We start from the raw sequence: 17,737 nt of genomic DNA, 5'->3' as shown, positions 1-17,737 counted from the left end.
GATAGCTACTAGTACTAGCCTACTTGGAATTTCGCAAGGTCAAACCTAGGTGACCAGATGTTGACCCAAGGATGAGCTTTTTTTTAATTAACAGCGTCGTTTTGAACAGGGATAAAAATCATCGGTGTATTGAAATGTTCAGACGACAAGCTACGCTCAATAAAGAGCAAACCTAAAAAAAACACCTCACAATTATATTATAGGTAGTCTTATTCAGTGTTTTAAAACTTGCGCCAACCACTGGTTCAACCCAAGAACTAGTGGACCCGGGTTCTAGACCGTTTCGGGTTCATCAGGATAGCTACTAGCCTAGTTGGAAATTCGCACGGTCAAACCTAGGTGACCAGCGGTTGACCCAAGGATGATTTTTTTTTTTTTATAATTAAGAACGTCGTTTTGAACAGGGGTAAAAATCATCGTTGTATTGAAATGTTCAGGCGACAAGCGACGGTCGGAAAGTCGGGGGTAAATAAGAAGAGAAGAATTTGAAAGAAAAAAAGAGAAATCCCGTAGAAATCGAATCCCTAATTCCTCCAATGCCTTCTTCATTTCACCCAATTTGCTTCTTCTTCTTGAACGAACCTTCAATTCAAGCTTGAAATATATTCAATTTCAGCTCTTCTTTTTTCTTCTCTTCCCAGTTTTCAATACATAGATTTTACGCTTGGACCTCGTTTGTGGTGGCTAAGGGTGGCGGTGGAGGCCGAAATCAACAAGAACATGCACTGAGAGGAGAGAGAAACTGTCGTGAGCATTGGTGTCAAAATCGCGAGTTAACTCGTAAAATCACGGCACCACCATCCTCCCTCTAGCTCGCGCGGCGCAGCCAGCAACCACCCCTTTCGCTTAGGTCAGTCCCAAAAGTTTACTTTCAAAATGGAATTGCAAACATTAGTTAGCACATTGTCCTTTCTATCACATGGTTATTTGCCAGATGGGCCAATTGCCTGATTAGTCATGCTTTGCTTTTCAAAAAGAAGTGCCGCACATGGAAGTTTTTTATCTGCCTGTATAATATAATTGACTCGGGCAGGCTTAAAATATCCATTTTTTTTTGTGGAGCAAGTGAGAGAGAGCTAAAAGGAGTTGGTCCTACTTGGATGAAAGGTTAACCTTTTGCAAGCTACGTTAACTCGTAAAATCACGGCACCACCCTCCTCCCTCTATCTCGCGCGGCGCAGCCAGCAACCACCCCTCTCGCTTAGGTCAGTCCCAAAAGTTTACTTTCAAAATGGAATTGCAAACATTAGTTAGCACATTGTCCTTTCTATCACATGATTATTTGCCAAATGGGCCAATTGCCTGATTAGTCATGCTTTGCTTTTCAAAAAGAATTGCTGCACATGGAAGTTTTTTTATCTCCCTGTAGAATATAATTGACTTGGGCAGGCTTAAAATATCCATTTTTTTTTTGTGGAGCAAGTGAGAGAGAGGTAAAAGGAGTTTGTCCTCCTTGGATGAAAGGTTAACCTTTTGCATGCTACGTATGTGTTTAAAACTGGGTTTTGGTTGGTTTATTTATTGATCTTTTTTACCAAATTACTAGACCTTGTAATTATGATGGTGGTTTGTCTTTATTTTTGTTTGAGTTGATTTCTTTTCAGTGTTTAGCTTATTGAAATTCAATTTTGAAACGTGTTTGCAGGAGTATGTTTTTGAAACTTGCTCTGGTTGTCTCTCTGTTTCTGTATGCGCAGACCTAGGCAAACCAGCTCTTGTTACCTATAGCTCGAGGGTGTTTGAAAGTTGGGTAGAGGTTGTTTTTCAAAATGTTTTTAACTTAAAAATGTTTTTATTTTTTATTTTTTATATTCATTTTTATATTAGTATGTTAAAACAATAAAAAAACATCAAAAAAAAAAAATTGAAGCAATTTTTTTAAATTTTTTTGATGAAAAGCAGGTTTAACCTCAATACCAAATACCGCAAAAATCATAAGTAAACTGCAATTTTATATTTCATTTCATTTTTTTTCTTCTTCTCATGCATAGACAAGAAAGGAAAGAATGATTTTTTATACAAGAACTCTTCACACAGCCTGATTGTTGTTCTTGTCACGGACATAAGCTGTTGTGTGTGAATTTGTGATCAGACTATTGGAAATAGATTAATGGAATTGTCATTGCTTGAAAGTCTTTCTTTTTATCGCAGTGAGCCTGATTTTTATTGCTTGTTTCTAGAACCACTCCAATTCCAAGTCTTATTTGCCTCTGTAACCAATATATGTTTATGGATAAGTACATTGCATGTCATAACATGTTGTGGAGCCCATTTTTTAATGTTGCCGAGTCCAGTGTGAAGCATCAATTTAAAAGTGTTATCTTTCCAAGTGTTTATCCTTTAGAAGCTTTTACAGGAACCAGAAGAGTTTGCTTTGGACATTTTCCCCCCCCATAAACTGTTGATGTCATTGTGGTAGATCTGTTGTGTGTGAACTTGTAATCAGACTATTGGAATGCCCATGCATAAACATATTGTCCTTGCATAACCATTCATGATAATCTGTTTTCGTTTGCATTATACATGGATGGTTATTTCCATTTTCTTTTAGGCACCTTTTCTTCCATCATAATTGTTTAGATTACAAGGGTTATATGTTGCTCTCAATCCATCAGGATTATCTTTATTCTCTTTAAGATTAGTAAAATGGGGTTTGATTTTATAAAGGGATTTTTTATTATATGGTTCTAGGTTCCTCCTCTTTTGTAAAATATTCTTTTTACTCTTGGCCTTCTCTCCTTTTCTTCTACAGAAATAATTGATACTTTTCTCGCTTGTACTTTTTAGGGTTTTAGGGTATTTGTTACTTCACAATTACATCACCAAAAAGGTGGAATCTTTTAGCTTTTCTAGCAGTTCACCTAATTCTACATGGTTTCCCCCAAATTCCAGGATTTTCTTTGAATTCCCTAGTTACTAGTGCTGATTTTTTTTTAAAATTTTTTTCTTTGGAATTCTCAATTTTTTCTTTGTTTAATTATCTTATATTTGTTGGATTGAAAATCCCACTTGAATTCAAGGTTATAGACCAGAAATTCTCACTAAAGTTTCAATCTTTTTTGGTATTTTTCTCGTTATTCTCAATTTTGCTTTATTTAATTATCATATATTTTTCTTGTTATTAAATTCAAGGTTATAGACCATTCTAAATCCTCATAAAGAAACACCTCACTGAGATGCTAACAACAACCACTTGCACTAGCCAAACTTGAAGCTTCAAAGCTTGTAATTTTGTTTAGGCATTGTAACAAACAAGTTAAACACATCACTGAAAAACCAACAGGCTTGAGTTCTTATTGATTCTTTTGGTGATTTCTCTATCTCAGTATTTCATAGATGGATTCTCATGTGGAAGAAGGGTGTTCTTCTGAGACTTTGGCATTCATGGAGCTCGCTATAGAACAGGTAATCCATGAAAACCTTTGTGTTAACTGAGATGATTATATTAGGCAAAAGGGTAACCAGGGAATGCTTCTTTATTGCTTTCAATTTAGATTCTTGTTTACATTTCTGGGTTTAATTTATTTCTTCTTTTTGGTGCAACAGGCGAAAGAAGCTCTGAACAGCCTTGAAGTGCCTGTCGGGTAAGCTTTATCCTATGATTATTTTTCTAGTGATAATGTTAATCTTTCAAAATACTTTCAAAATACTTTCTTTGAGTAATCTTTCAAAGTTTTAAGCTTTAACAATTGTAATGTGATTCACCAACGGAAGATTTGCCACTCGAGCAACTTTGAAACCTTAGCCTTTTAGGTTGGCCATTTTAATTATTGAGATATCCCGAATGCTATTTTTTATCAGTAACCTTATACAACATTGTTTTCACTGCTTGGTGTTCCTTTCAATGTGGTGTCCAATTTAACTGTTGGGATTCTATGGCTAAAAGTGTTTTCTTCTAATCAGTTGGGAATGTTTCATAGTCAGGTCTTGTTCTATGAAAAACATTATGATTTCCTTTGTGACAATGGATGGAGTTGAGTAATGATTAAGTTTGACAAAATTATGAAGTGAGGCCGTGTTGGGCTGGGCCCATGCCTGACTTTGTATACAGAGTTAGCACCCTGAGTTCATCTCTACCCATCTTCAAATTTGAGCTCAATTATGTGAGCACAAAGCATGCCAGGAATCTGCTGGATTGTTTGTCTTCTCTCATAAATCTCTTGGTGACATAATTGTAGGGCCTAGGTTCCCTCAATTCATGCCAAGTTTGGCACTTGGTAGTCTGTCACCTTATTCCCCAGCTTGACCTTGTTTCAGATCCCACAATCCCAATCTCAGCACATTGATCATATGGATAACTGGATCACAAAACTTGGAAACCCAAAACCTAAGATGGTAAGTGGGAAAAACTCAAAAATAAGGAAGTGCAAGCATCATGTAAGCAAAATTTACGAAATATCTCGGCAGAATTTGCATTCTGATTGGAAATATCAATAAATCCATGACTATTAACTAAATTGAGTAATATGCTTATATTATTTTTCTTGCATTTATATCAAATGACCTGGGTGAATGCCTCCAGGCAATTAAGCATGCTGCAATCCCAAGTGTTGATCCAACCAAGCTGACCTTGTTGTACCATCTACTTGTTAAAAGTATCATGCTTTATATTTCTACCAACTGGTCTTTAATGATGCAACCAAGTTACAATTTTTTTTTTCCAATGATTAATTTTGTTTTTCCATTTCAGTGGTCTTTAATGATGCAACCAAGTTACAATTTTGTTTTTCCATTTCAGTGAGGTTATTGAATGAAACCTTATGTAAAATTGTTATGTTTGACCAGTTGTGTTATTGTTGAAGATGGGAAGGTCATTGCATCTGGGAGAAATCGAACAACAGAGACAAGAAATGTAAGCTTACCAATTGATCAACTTTTTGCTTGGTTTAGCTCATACATTGTCCTTTAGTTGTATTATTTAATAGTTTAGTTGCTTGAACATTTTTAACTGTCCTTTCTTTCTATTCAAGTGCAAATGTGCAACTCAGTCTAATTGGTCATAGGAATGCTTCTGATCCCAAATTTAGTTGAAATTTGAGCTAAACCTTGAGATATCCATGTTGCATAGTTAAGCCAAAGCTCAAGCCCTTGAAGCGTCAGGCGCACGGCTGAATAAAACATGGCGCTCTGCTATAAATTAAAAAAAAATATATGTATAATATTATACTATATAAATCACAAATATATATATGTTAAAAATTAAGATTAGGAAATCAAAGTGAAACTCAAAATGTTTTAACATAGTCATAAAAAGTTATACTATTCCCCCTTAAAAACAAAAATAAATAAATTAAAAGAGCAAGTATTATACTATTCACCCTTAAAAACAAAATAAAAAAAATTAAAAGAGCAAGTCCATTAAAATAGTTAAACTTAAAATGCTAAAGTTTGGAATAAACTAAGTTGAATAAAAAAAAAAAAGAGAATAAACTGAAGTTTCAGACACAATAAACATGGCAAGAAAAAAAATCAATTGTGAAGTTTGATGAGTGATGAACTTGAGATTTGAAAAAAATGTTCTTTTATTAAAAAAAAAAAGTAAAAATTTCAGCAGCATAACACTTGGATATTTAAAGAAAGAGAAGAAGACAGGTAAAGAAGAAATAAGATGGAGAGAGAGAGACTACATAAGCGAAAAAAGAAAAAGAAGAGATAAAATAAATGAAGAAACAAACAAAACATGTAACTGATTCTTTGGAAAAGTGTGGCTGCCAAATGTGCCTCAACTCTATTTTGATGATCTTTTTTTGTCTTTTAAATCCTATTCTTTACTTTTGCAATGACATCCTTAAATTATTTTTGGTGGTGAATAGAAAGAATATGGGCAAATAGGTCAAAACACATATCAATTAAAAAAAGGGGAAATAGAACATATATTTTGACCAGGCACTCGCTTCAGCACCCGGTGCTTGCACTCCAGGTGAGTGCCTAGTTAAATTGCCTCGCCTGGAAAAATAAAAGGCACTAGGGTCTTGCCTCTCCTAGAGTACCTAGGTGAGTGCCTCAACGCCTCTTGACAACACTAGCTCAAGCAAACCAAATATCAGGATTTGTTTAGCTTTCACTATTTTGGCCTCATTAGTGTTTCTTGAAAGCTGAATTCTTTTTCCTTAGTGTTAAATAAGTTCACCACTAGGATCTGGAGGTCAATCAGCCAGTCTTTATTATGAGTTAGGACATTGCCCTATATTTCAGCTTAGTAACTTGTGGTTGTAAATTGGGTTGGTGTTATTCCAAAAAGAAGAAGAAAAGGGTTGATGTGATTTGGACAAGAATTGGAGACAGTATATATATGAAGGCATTAAAGACATCAAATCTACCTCCTCTGTATTCTTGTACTCTCCTTGCAGGTTTGTGTTAGGGTTGAGATGGGGGAGCTTTGGTAGCATGCATTCATTAATAAGGTGGCATTTCCCTTAATTTCTTATGGCAGGCTACAAGACACGCAGAGATGGAAGCAATTGATGTTCTTCTTGAACAGTGGCAAAAAAGTGGACTTTCAGTGTCAGAAGTTGCTGAAAAATTTTCAACATGCAGTCTCTATGTTACATGTGAACCATGTATAATGTGTGCTGCAGCTTTGTCGATACTTGGTATGTTGTTTCTCCTTTAATGGCAAGACTCCAATCATTGCTAACTTACTTTCTTATTTACAGCTAGTCTGATCAGTTAGTGCTGAATCTGTTCCCCTGACTTAGGTATAAAAGAAGTATATTATGGATGCGCAAATGATAAATTTGGAGGTTGTGGATCAATATTGTCATTGCATTGTAGCAGCTCTAAACTACCTAACAGGTACATATCTATGTACCATATTTCAGTTCGTTCATGATCATTCATAAGTGGATAATGCATACCAGACCTCAAAAATATGCCTTATTTGTGCATTTTGCACAAATGAATAATGTGATGAAATGGAGGATAAAAATTCATATACCAAAGAGAAAGTAGCTAATATGAATATGGTGATGGAATATGAACCTTACTGCCACTTGACATCAAGAAAAATTAAAAGAGTGTTTTCATTCTGAATAGTTCCGATGATGGAATATGATGCTTGGGATCACTTGGTTGTTTTATGGTTTGGATTTAAATATCAAACCTCTGCTTTCAGATTGTTATTACAAAAGAAAAGTATAATTTGTTATGGACTACTCATGGTAGATGTTTTAGGTTATTGTTATGTGATACCCTGCTTGTCTGGTTCCCAGTGCAAGGTCCTTAAATTATTTGGTAGAGATTCTCTTTTAGAAACATCTTCCATTTATTAGGGAATTGTGCAATTGAATTCATGCACAATATGTTCCACATTTTGTCAGTGGGGACATTGCACGAAGGAAAGATTTCAAATGTACTGGAGGAATAATGGCACTTGAAGCAGTCTCTCTTCTACGACGTTTCTATGAACAGGGAAACCCCAATGGTATGAGCTCGATTGCCCAGCTACAGCCATACATGATGCATATGGACACATGAACTGGAATTTTGTGAACTGAATGGAAGGCAATTTTATTGAATGTCTTCTAGTAATTATTATGACCAAACCAACTTTGGAGTCTGAAATGACTAGCACTTTGCACGCCCTCTTAGCAATTATTATTTGATTATATGATGCGTATTGCAGTCATGATCTCTTGCATGCTTTGATGTTGGCGATTCCCTGAACTGTGAAGATCTGTAAGAAATTATTAAAAATGATGTACTTTCACCTCATTTCTCCTCTTGGAAGAGAGATAACCACTGGGACACCCACCCACCCATGCACCATTATTATATTGAGGTTAGCTTTAGCATTATGCATTACACATTCATCAATCCATCATGTCGCATGGGTTGGGATGCATCTACCTTGTTTGCTTATCTATACAGTCCTACGAGTAATACATGCTAAGCACTGAAGTTTAGACAGTAACATTATATCTTTAATTGAATTTGTGTTCACCGGACACTCGATAATAACTTCTTTTTTTCAGCTCCAAAACCTCACAGGCCACTGGTTCAACAGGCAACAAACAACTAGACTACCAAAACAATATTTCATTCTTTCTTGCTTCCAGTTGTCTTGATGTTAGACTTGCGAGATAATCAAGTACCTTCATCATCTGTGGGAATTCAGGCAGAGGAATGTGCTGGTTCATCAGCATTGCTTCAACAGTTTATGAGGGATCTAGGAGCAAAGCTTTCATGATTAGTAGATTTGATTTTACACTTTCGACTGTACAATCTCTTCTCATCAGTTTCTTTCAAAACCCAGATAAAATCTAAGACGTGTAATAAGAAGTATTTTAGATAGAAACTGTACACGGGGGACCAGAAATTGAAATTTGTGTTATGGTCAATGAATGAAGCAAATATACTATGATTTTTTTCTTTCGGCAATAAGAGAATTTGTTACGATGGATCATCAATGTACACGAAGTTTGGATTCTTTCATGTAAAATAACAGTTGTCAAAATCCTTTATAAATACTAACTAACGTGAATAGTTTAATAAGGCATTATTTATCTTCCGAGAGAAATAATTTAATAAAATATAAATACTTTTTAAAGGGAATATATTTGTCCTTTCTAAATTTCTAGGTTTTCAATAAAGAGCAAACCTAAAAAAAACACCTCACAATTATATTATAGGTAGTCTTATTCAGTGTTTTAAAACTTGCGCCAACCACTGGTTCAACCCAAGAACTAGTGGACCCGGGTTCTAGACCGTTTCGGGTTCATCAGGATAGCTACTAGCCTAGTTGGAAATTCGCACGGTCAAACCTAGGTGACCAGCGGTTGACCCAAGGATGATTTTTTTTTTTTTATAATTAAGAACGTCGTTTTGAACAGGGGTAAAAATCATCGTTGTATTGAAATGTTCAGGCGACAAGCGACGGTCGGAAAGTCGGGGGTAAATAAGAAGAGAAGAATTTGAAAGAAAAAAAGAGAAATCCCGTAGAAATCGAATCCCTAATTCCACCAATGCCTTCTTCATTTCACCCAATTTGCTTCTTCTTCTTGAACGAACCTTCAATTCAAGCTTGAAATATATTCAATTTCAGCTCTTCTTTTTTCTTCTCTTCCCAGTTTTCAATACATAGTTTTTACGCTTGGACCTCGTTTGTGGTGGCTAAGGGTGGTGGTGGAGGCCGAAATCAACAAGAACATGCACTGAGAGGAGAGAGAAACTGTCGTGAGCATTGGTGTCAAAATCGCGAGTTAACTCGTAAAATCACGGCACCACCCTCCTCCCTCTATCTCGCGCGGCGCAGCCAGCAACCACCCCTCTCGCTTAGGTCAGTCCCAAAAGTTTACTTTCAAAATGGAATTGCAAACATTAGTTAGCACATTGTCCTTTCTATCACATGATTATTTGCCAAATGGGCCAATTGCCTGATTAGTCATGCTTTGCTTTTCAAAAAGAATTGCTGCACATGGAAGTTTTTTTATCTCCCTGTAGAATATAATTGACTTGGGCAGGCTTAAAATATCCATTTTTTTTTTGTGGAGCAAGTGAGAGAGAGGTAAAAGGAGTTTGTCCTCCTTGGATGAAAGGTTAACCTTTTGCATGCTACGTATGTGTTTAAAACTGGGTTTTGGTTGGTTTATTTATTGATCTTTTTTACCAAATTACTAGACCTTGTAATTATGATGGTGGTTTGTCTTTATTTTTGTTTGAGTTGATTTCTTTTCAGTGTTTAGCTTATTGAAATTCAATTTTGAAACGTGTTTGCAGGAGTATGTTTTTGAAACTTGCTCTGGTTGTCTCTCTGTTTCTGTATGCGCAGACCTAGGCAAACCAGCTCTTGTTACCTATAGCTCGAGGGTGTTTGAAAGTTGTGTAGAGGTTGTTTTTCGAAATGTTTTTAACTTAAAAATGTTTTTATTTTTTATATTCATTTTTATATTAGTATGTTAAAACAATAAAAAAACATAAAAAAATAAATAATTTGAAGCAATTTTTTTAAATTTTTTTTGATGAAAAGCAGGTTTAACCTCAATACCAAATACCGCAAAAATCATAAGTAAACTGCAATTTTATATTTCATTTCATTTTTTTTCTTCTTCTCATGCATAGACAAGAAAGGAAAGAATGATTTTTTATACAAGAACTCTTCACACAGCCTGATTGTTGTTCTTGTCACGGACATAAGCTGTTGTGTGAAAATTTGTGATCAGACTATTGGAAATAGATTAATGAAATTTTCATTGCTTGAAAATCTTTCTTTTTATCGCAGTGAGCCTGATTTTTATTGCTTGTTTCTAGAACCACTACAATTCCAAGTGTGATCAGACTATTGGAAATAGATTAATGGAATTGTCATTGCTTGAAAGTCTTTCTTTTTATCGCAGTGAGCCTGATTTTTATTGCTTGTTTCTAGAACCACTACAATTCCAAGTGTGATCAGACTATTGGAAATAGATTAATGGAATTGTCATTGCTTGAAAGTCTTTCTTTTTATCGCAGTGAGCCTGATTTTTATTGCTTGTTTCTAGAACCACTCCAATTCCAAGTCTTATTTGCCTCTGTAACCAATATATGTTTATGGATAAGTACATTGCATGTCATAACATGTTGTGGAGCCCATTTTTTAATGTTGCCGAGTCCAGTGTGAAGCATCAATTTAAAAGTGTTATCTTTCCAAGTGTTTATCCTTTAGAAGCTTTTACAGGAACCAGAAGAGTTTGCTTTGGACATTTTCCCCCCCCATAAACTGTTGATGTCATTGTGGTAGATCTGTTGTGTGTGAACTTGTAATCAGACTATTGGAATGCCCATGCATAAACATATTGTCCTTGCATAACCATTCATGATAATCTGTTTTCGTTTGCATTATACATGGATGGTTATTTCCATTTTCTTTTAGGCACCTTTTCTTCCATCATAATTGTTTAGATTACAAGGGTTATATGTTGCTCTCAATCCATCAGGATTATCTTTATTCTCTTTAAGATTAGTAAAATGGGGTTTGATTTTATAAAGGGATTTTTTTTTATATGGATCTAGGTTCCTCCTCTTTTGTAAAATATTCTTTTTACTCTTGGCCTTCTCTCCTTTTCATCTACAGAAATAATTGATACTTTTCTCGCTTGTACTTTTTAGGGTTTTAGGGTATTTGTTACTTCACAATTACATCACCAAAAAGGTGGAATCTTTTAGCTTTTCTAGCAGTTCACCTAATTCTACATGGTTTCCCCCAAATTCCAGGATTTTCTTTGAATTCCCTAGTTACTAGTGCTGATTTTTTTTTTAAAATTTTTTTCTTTGGAATTCTCAATTTTTTCTTTGTTTAATTATCTTATATTTGTTGGATTGAAAATCCCACTTGAATTCAAGGTTATAGACCAGAAATTCTCACTAAAGTTTCAATCTTTTTTGGTATTTTTCTCGTTATTCTCAATTTTGCTTTATTTAATTATCATATATTTTTCTTGTTATTAAATTCAAGGTTATAGACCATTCTAAATCCTCATAAAGAAACACCTCACTGAGATGCTAACAACAACCACTTGCACTAGCCAAACTTGAAGCTTCAAAGCTTGTAATTTTGTTTAGGCATTGTAACAAACAAGTTAAACACATCACTGAAAAACCAACAGGCTTGAGTTCTTATTGATTCTTTTGGTGATTTCTCTATCTCAGTATTTCATAGATGGATTCTCATGTGGAAGAAGGGTGTTCTTCTGAGACTTTGGCATTCATGGAGCTCGCTATAGAACAGGTAATCCATGAAAACCTTTGTGTTAACTGAGATGATTATATTAGGCAAAAGGGTAACCAGGGAATGCTTCTTTATTGCTTTCAATTTAGATTCTTGTTTACATTTCTGGGTTTAATTTATTTCTTCTTTTTGGTGCAACAGGCGAAAGAAGCTCTGAACAGCCTTGAAGTGCCTGTCGGGTAAGCTTTATCCTATGATTATTTTTCTAGTGATAATGTTAATCTTTCAAAATACTTTCAAAATACTTTCTTTGAGTAATCTTTCAAAGTTTTAAGCTTTAACAATTGTAATGTGATTCACCAACGGAAGATTTGCCACTCGAGCAACTTTGAAACCTTAGCCTTTTAGGTTGGCCATTTTAATTATTGAGATATCCCGAATGCTATTTTTTATCAGTAACCTTATACAACATTGTTTTCACTGCTTGGTGTTCCTTTCAATGTGGTGTCCAATTTAACTGTTGGGATTCTATGGCTAAAAGTGTTTTCTTCTAATCAGTTGGGAATGCTTCATAGTCAGGTCTTGTTCTATGAAAAACATTATGATTTCCTTTGTGACATTGGATGGAGTTGAGTAATGATTAAGTTTGACAAAATTATGAAGTGAGGCTGTGTTGGGCTGGGCCCATGCCTGACTTTGTATACAGAGTTAGCACCCTGAGTTCATCTCTACCCATCTTCAAATTTGAGCTCAATTATGTGAGCACAAAGCATGCCAGGAATCTGCTGGATTGTTTGTCTTCTCTCATAAATCTCTTGGTGACATAATTGTAGGGCCTAGGTTCCCTCAATTCATGCCAAGTTTGGCACTTGGTAGTCTGTCACCTTATTCCCCAGCTTGACCTTGTTTCAGATCCCACAATCCCAATCTCAGCACATTGATCATATGGATAACTGGATCATAAAAATTGGAAACCCAAAACCTAAGATGGTAAGTGGGAAAAACTCAAAAATAAGGAAGTGCAAGCATCATGTAAGCAAAATTTACGAAATATCTCGGCAGAATTTGCATTCTGATTGGAAATATCAATAAATCCATGACTATTAACTAAATTGAGTAATATGCTTATATTATTTTTCTTGCATTTATATCAAATGACCTGGTGAATGCCTTCAGGCAATTAAGCATGCTGCAATCCCAAATGTTGATCCAACCAAGCTGACCTTGTTGTACCATCTACTTGTTAAAAGTATCATGCTTTATATTTCTACCAACTGGTCTTTAATGATGCAACCAAGTTACAATTTTTTTTTTCCAATGATTAATTTTGTTTTTCCATTTCAGTGGGGTTATTGAATGAAACCTTATGTAAAATTGTTATGTTTGACCAGTTGTGTTATTGTTGAAGATGGGAAGGTCATTGCATCTGGGAGAAATCGAACAACAGAGACAAGAAATGTAAGCTTACCAATTGATCAACTTTTTGCTTGGTTTAGCTCATACATTGTCCTTTAGTTGTATTATTTAATAATTTAGTTGCTTGAACATTTTTAACTGTCCTTTCTTTCTATTCAAGTGCAAATGTGCAACTCAGTCTAATTGGTCATAGGAATGCTTCTGATCCCAAATTTAGTTGAAATTTGAGCTAAACCTTGAGATATCCATGTTGCATAGTTAAGCCAAAGCTCAAGCCCTTGAAGCGTCAGGCGCACGGCTGAATAAAACATGGCGCTCTGCTATAAATTAAAAAAAAATATATGTATAATATTATACTATATAAATCACAAATATATATATGTTAAAAATTAAGATTAGGAAATCAAAGTGAAACTCAAAATGTTTTAACATAGTCATAAAAAGTTATACTATTCACCCTTAAAAACAAAATAAAAAAAATTAAAAGAGCAAGTCCATTAAAATAGTTAAACTTAAAATGCTAAAGTTTGGAATAAACTAAGTTGAATAAAAAAAAAAAAGAGAATAAACTGAAGTTTCAGACACAATAAACATGGCAAGAAAAAAAATCAATTGTGAAGTTTGATGAGTGATGAACTTGAGATTTGAAAAAAAATGTTCTTTTATTAAAAAAAAAAAGTAAAAATTTCAGCAGCATAACACGTGGATATTTAAAGAAAGAGAAGAAGACAGGTAAAGAAGAAATAAGATGGAGAGAGAGAGACTACATAAGCGAAAAAAGAAAAAGAAGAGATAAAATAAATGAAGAAACAAACAAAACATGTAACTGATTCTTTGGAAAAGTGTGGCTGCCAAATGTGCCTCAACTCTATTTTGATGATCTTTTTTTGTCTTTTAAATCCTATTCTTTACTTTTGCAATGACATCCTTAAATTATTTTTGGTGGTGAATAGAAAGAATATGGGCAAATAGGTCAAAACACATATCAATTAAAAAAAGGGGAAATAGAACATATATTTTGACCAGGCACTCGCTTCAGCACCCGGTGCTTGCACTCCAGGTGAGTGCCTAGTTAAATTGCCTTGCCTGGAAAAATAAAAGGCACTAGGGTCTTGCCTCTCCTAGAGTACCTAGGTGAGTGCCTCAACGCCTCTTGACAACACTAGCTCAAGCAAACCAAATATCAGGATATGTTTAGCTTTCACTATTTCGGCCTCATTAGTGTTTCTTGAAAGCTGAATTCTTTTTCCTTAGTGTTAAATAAGTTCACCACTAGGATCTGGAGGTCAATCAGCCAGTCTTTGTTATGAGTTAGGACATTGCCCTATATTTCAGCTTAGTAACTTGTGGTTGTAAATTGGGTTGGTGTTATTCCAAAAAGAAGAAGAAAAGGGTTGATGTGATTTGGACAAGAATTGGAGACAGTATATATATGAAGGCATTAAAGACATCAAATCTACCTCCTCTGTATTCTTGTACTCTCCTTGTAGGTTTGTGTTAGGGTTGAGATGGGGGAGCTTTGGTAGCATGCATTCATTAATAAGGTGGCACTTCCCTTAATTTCTTATGGCAGGCTACAAGACACGCAGAGATGGAAGCAATTGATGTTCTTCTTGAACAGTGGCAAAAAAGTGGACTTTCAGTGTCAGAAGTTGCTGAAAAATTTTCAACATGCAGTCTCTATGTTACATGTGAACCATGTATAATGTGTGCTGCAGCTTTGTCGATACTTGGTATGTTGTTTCTCCTTTAATGGCAAGACTCCAATCATTGCTAACTTACTTTCTTATTTACAGCTAGTCTGATCAGTTAGTGCTGAATCTGTTCCCCTGACTTAGGTATAAAAGAAGTATATTATGGATGCGCAAATGATAAATTTGGAGGTTGTGGATCAATATTGTCATTGCATTGTAGCAGCTCTAAACTACCTAACAGGTACATATCTATGTACCATATTTCAGTTCGTTCATGATCATTCATAAGTGGATAATGCATACCAGACCTCAAAAATATGCCTTATTTGTGCATTTTGCACAAATGAATAATGTGATGAAATGGAGGATAAAAATTCATATACCAAAGAGAAAGTAGCTAATATGAATATGGTGATGGAATATGAACCTTACTGCCACTTGACATCAAGAAAAATTAAAAGAGTGTTTTCATTCTGAATAGTTCCGATGATGGAATATGATGCTTGGGGTCACTTGGGTGTTTTATGGTTTGGATTTAAATATCAAACCTCTGCTTTCAGATTGTTATTACAAAAGAAAAGTATAATTTGTTATGGACTACTCATGGTAGATGTTTTAGGTTATTGTTATGTGATACCCTGCTTGTCTGGTTCCCAGTGCAAGGTCCTTAAATTATTTGGTAGAGATTCTCTTTTAGAAACATCTTCCATTTATTAGGGAATTGTGCAATTGAATTCATGCACAATATGTTCCACATTTTGTCAGTGGGGACATTGCACGAAGGAAAGATTTCAAATGTACTGGAGGAATAATGGCACTTGAAGCAGTCTCTCTTCTACGACGTTTCTATGAACAAGGGAACCCCAATGGTATGAGCTCGATTGCCCAGCTACAGCCATACATGATGCATATGGACACATGAACTGGAATTTTGTGAACTGAATGGAAGGCAATTTTATTGAATGTCTTCTAGTAATTATTATGACCAAACCAACTTTGGAGTCTGAAATGACTAGCACTTTGCACGCCCTCTTAGCAATTATTATTTGATTATATGATGCGTATTGCAGTCATGATCTCTTGCATGCTTTGATGTTGGCGATTCCCTGAACTGTGAAGATCTGTAAGAAATTATTAAAAGTGATGTACTTTCACCTCATTTCTCCTCTTGGAAGAGAGATAACCACTGGGACACCCACCCACCCGTGCACCATTATTATATTGAGGTTAGCTTTAGCATTATGCATTACACATTCATCAATCCATCATGTCGCATGGGTTGGGATGCATCTACCTTGTTTGCTTATCTATACAGTCCTACGAGTAATACATGCTAAGCACTGAAGTTTAGACAGTAACATTATATCTTTAATTGAATTTGTGTTCACCGGACACTCGATAATAACTTCTTTTTTTCAGCTCCAAAACCTCACAGGCCACTGGTTCAACAGGCAACAAACAACTAGACTACCAAAACAATATTTCATACTTTCTTGCTTCCAGTTGTCTTGATGTTAGACTTGCGAGATAATCAAGTACCTTCATCATCTGTGGGAATTCAGGCAGAGGAATGTGCTGGTTCATCAGCATTGCTTCAACAGTTTATGAGGGATCTAGGAGCAAAGCTTTCATGATTAGTAGATTTGATTTTACACTTTCGACTGTACAATCTCTTCTCATCAGTTTCTTTCAAAACCCAGATAAAATCTAAGACGTGTAATAAGAAGTATTTTAGATAGAAACTGTACACGGGGGACCAGAAATTGAAATTTGTGTTATGGTCAATGAATGTAGCAAATATACTATGATTTTTTTCTTTCGGCAATAAGAGAATTTGTTACGATGGATCATCAATGTACACGAAGTTTGGATTCTTCGAATGGAAATTTGGTTACAGATAACATTTCAGGTAAAGAAGAAGAGCAGCAGTACAAAATCTTGAAACCTTTAATCAATGGTCACATGAGTACTCATTTCTGTGCTTCTGCTAAAAGAATTGGTGATGGTAGTGGTAGTGATAGCAGTACTTCTTTGAAAAAATGTTTTCATGCAGAATCCCTGGTAAAGAAGCTAATTTGTGATAATAGTGAAGATTCATTTCATGTATCTTGCTGCAGTCCTGGTGTAAAAAGAATATCGGTTGATGAATGGTTGTGTCGTTCATGTTTGAAGAATAAAGAAAATATCCCGAAGAAGAATTATTAGAGAACCTCTCAATGTAATTCATGACATGGGCTGATGTAGAAATGCTTCACCTGCAGATAGAAAACCTTTCAATATAATTCATGACAGAGGCAGGAGTAGAAATGCTCCGTCTGCAGGTGAATCAAACACTGTAGCATTGATGTTGAGAGATACTGAGCCATGTACAGGTTGTGTTCGAGATGTTAAAGGGTTTTTAAGTAGAAGTTCCAGGATGGTAAGTTCCAATTGTCTGACATTTGAGAGTTGATTCCCTCTTCAATGCATGCACTCCATCTAAGCTACTGGATTTCATTATTATTAGTACGAAAAAAACTAAATAACGTGGGAAAGCATTATGGCTCTTTAAACAAGATAATGTGGATTTTTATAATATTTTTTTATATGGTTTTTTGTTTTGTTTTATTATAATGATTTTTTTTAAAAAAAATTTGTTTATTTTATTTTTTAATATTGAATTGGTTGAGAATTTAATTTTATAATTTTTTTTTAATATTGAGTTGGTTGAGAATTTAACTTTGTAATTTTTTTTTATTTTATTTTTATATAAGATTAGTGTGATTTGCAAGTTTGTCAAGGTAATTCAGGTTGTCCAGTTTATAGATTTAATGAGTTTATTTTTTTAAATTAAACTTGATTTTTTTATAATCTATTTTTTCTTATATTATTGAAAAAATAGTTTTAAAAAAAATCATTGTATTAAATTTTATAAATTAACAAAAATTAAAAGATACGGAAAACTATTGTTTACCCGACACCTATTGTATTGTGAATTACAATA

The 17,737-nt window shown here is 34.7% G+C and overlaps 2 protein-coding genes across 9 annotated transcripts; both read left to right on the top strand.

The window, feature by feature from the left end:
• Window positions 1–430: 430 nt before the first annotated feature.
• LOC105122553 (tRNA-specific adenosine deaminase 2-like) lies at window positions 431–8,292 on the top strand. Of its 6 annotated transcripts, none has more exons than XM_011021731.1 (9): window positions 431–785; window positions 1,141–1,205; window positions 3,337–3,405; window positions 3,547–3,584; window positions 4,786–4,852; window positions 6,434–6,593; window positions 6,699–6,795; window positions 7,320–7,423; window positions 7,974–8,292. In XM_011021731.1, exons 3-9 carry the CDS (start codon window positions 3,337–3,339, stop codon window positions 8,018–8,020), a joined length of 582 nt encoding a protein of 193 aa, XP_011020033.1. In that variant the 5' UTR covers window positions 431–785; window positions 1,141–1,205; the 3' UTR covers window positions 8,021–8,292. The 6 variants fall into 6 exon arrangements, with proteins under 6 accessions (XP_011020033.1, XP_011020035.1, XP_011020034.1 ...); XM_011021733.1 differs by having other exon boundaries at window positions 3,327–3,405; XM_011021728.1 differs by lacking the exons at window positions 431–785; window positions 1,141–1,205 and adding exons at window positions 1,543–1,563; window positions 1,646–1,750.
• A 565-nt stretch (window positions 8,293–8,857) lies between these two features.
• On the top strand, window positions 8,858–16,627 carry LOC105122552 (tRNA-specific adenosine deaminase 2-like). Of its 3 annotated transcripts, none has more exons than XM_011021726.1 (8): window positions 8,858–9,277; window positions 11,636–11,704; window positions 11,846–11,883; window positions 13,036–13,102; window positions 14,634–14,793; window positions 14,899–14,995; window positions 15,520–15,623; window positions 16,174–16,627. In XM_011021726.1, the coding sequence occupies exons 2-8, from the start codon at window positions 11,636–11,638 to the stop codon at window positions 16,218–16,220; spliced, it is 582 nt and encodes a 193-aa protein (XP_011020028.1). In that variant the 5' UTR covers window positions 8,858–9,277; the 3' UTR covers window positions 16,221–16,627. The 3 variants fall into 3 exon arrangements, with proteins under 3 accessions (XP_011020028.1, XP_011020029.1, XP_011020027.1); XM_011021727.1 differs by having other exon boundaries at window positions 11,626–11,704; XM_011021725.1 differs by lacking the exon at window positions 8,858–9,277 and adding an exon at window positions 9,615–9,635.
• Window positions 16,628–17,737: the final 1,110 nt, after the last annotated feature.

The sequence above is a fragment of the Populus euphratica genome, unplaced genomic scaffold (genome assembly GCF_000495115.2).
Source record: "Populus euphratica unplaced genomic scaffold, PopEup_1.0 scaffold20.1, whole genome shotgun sequence".
Classification (NCBI taxonomy): Eukaryota; Viridiplantae; Streptophyta; class Magnoliopsida; order Malpighiales; family Salicaceae; genus Populus; species Populus euphratica.
Note: the sequence above shows the minus strand (reverse complement) of the source record. Positions and strands in the feature narration are given on the sequence as shown.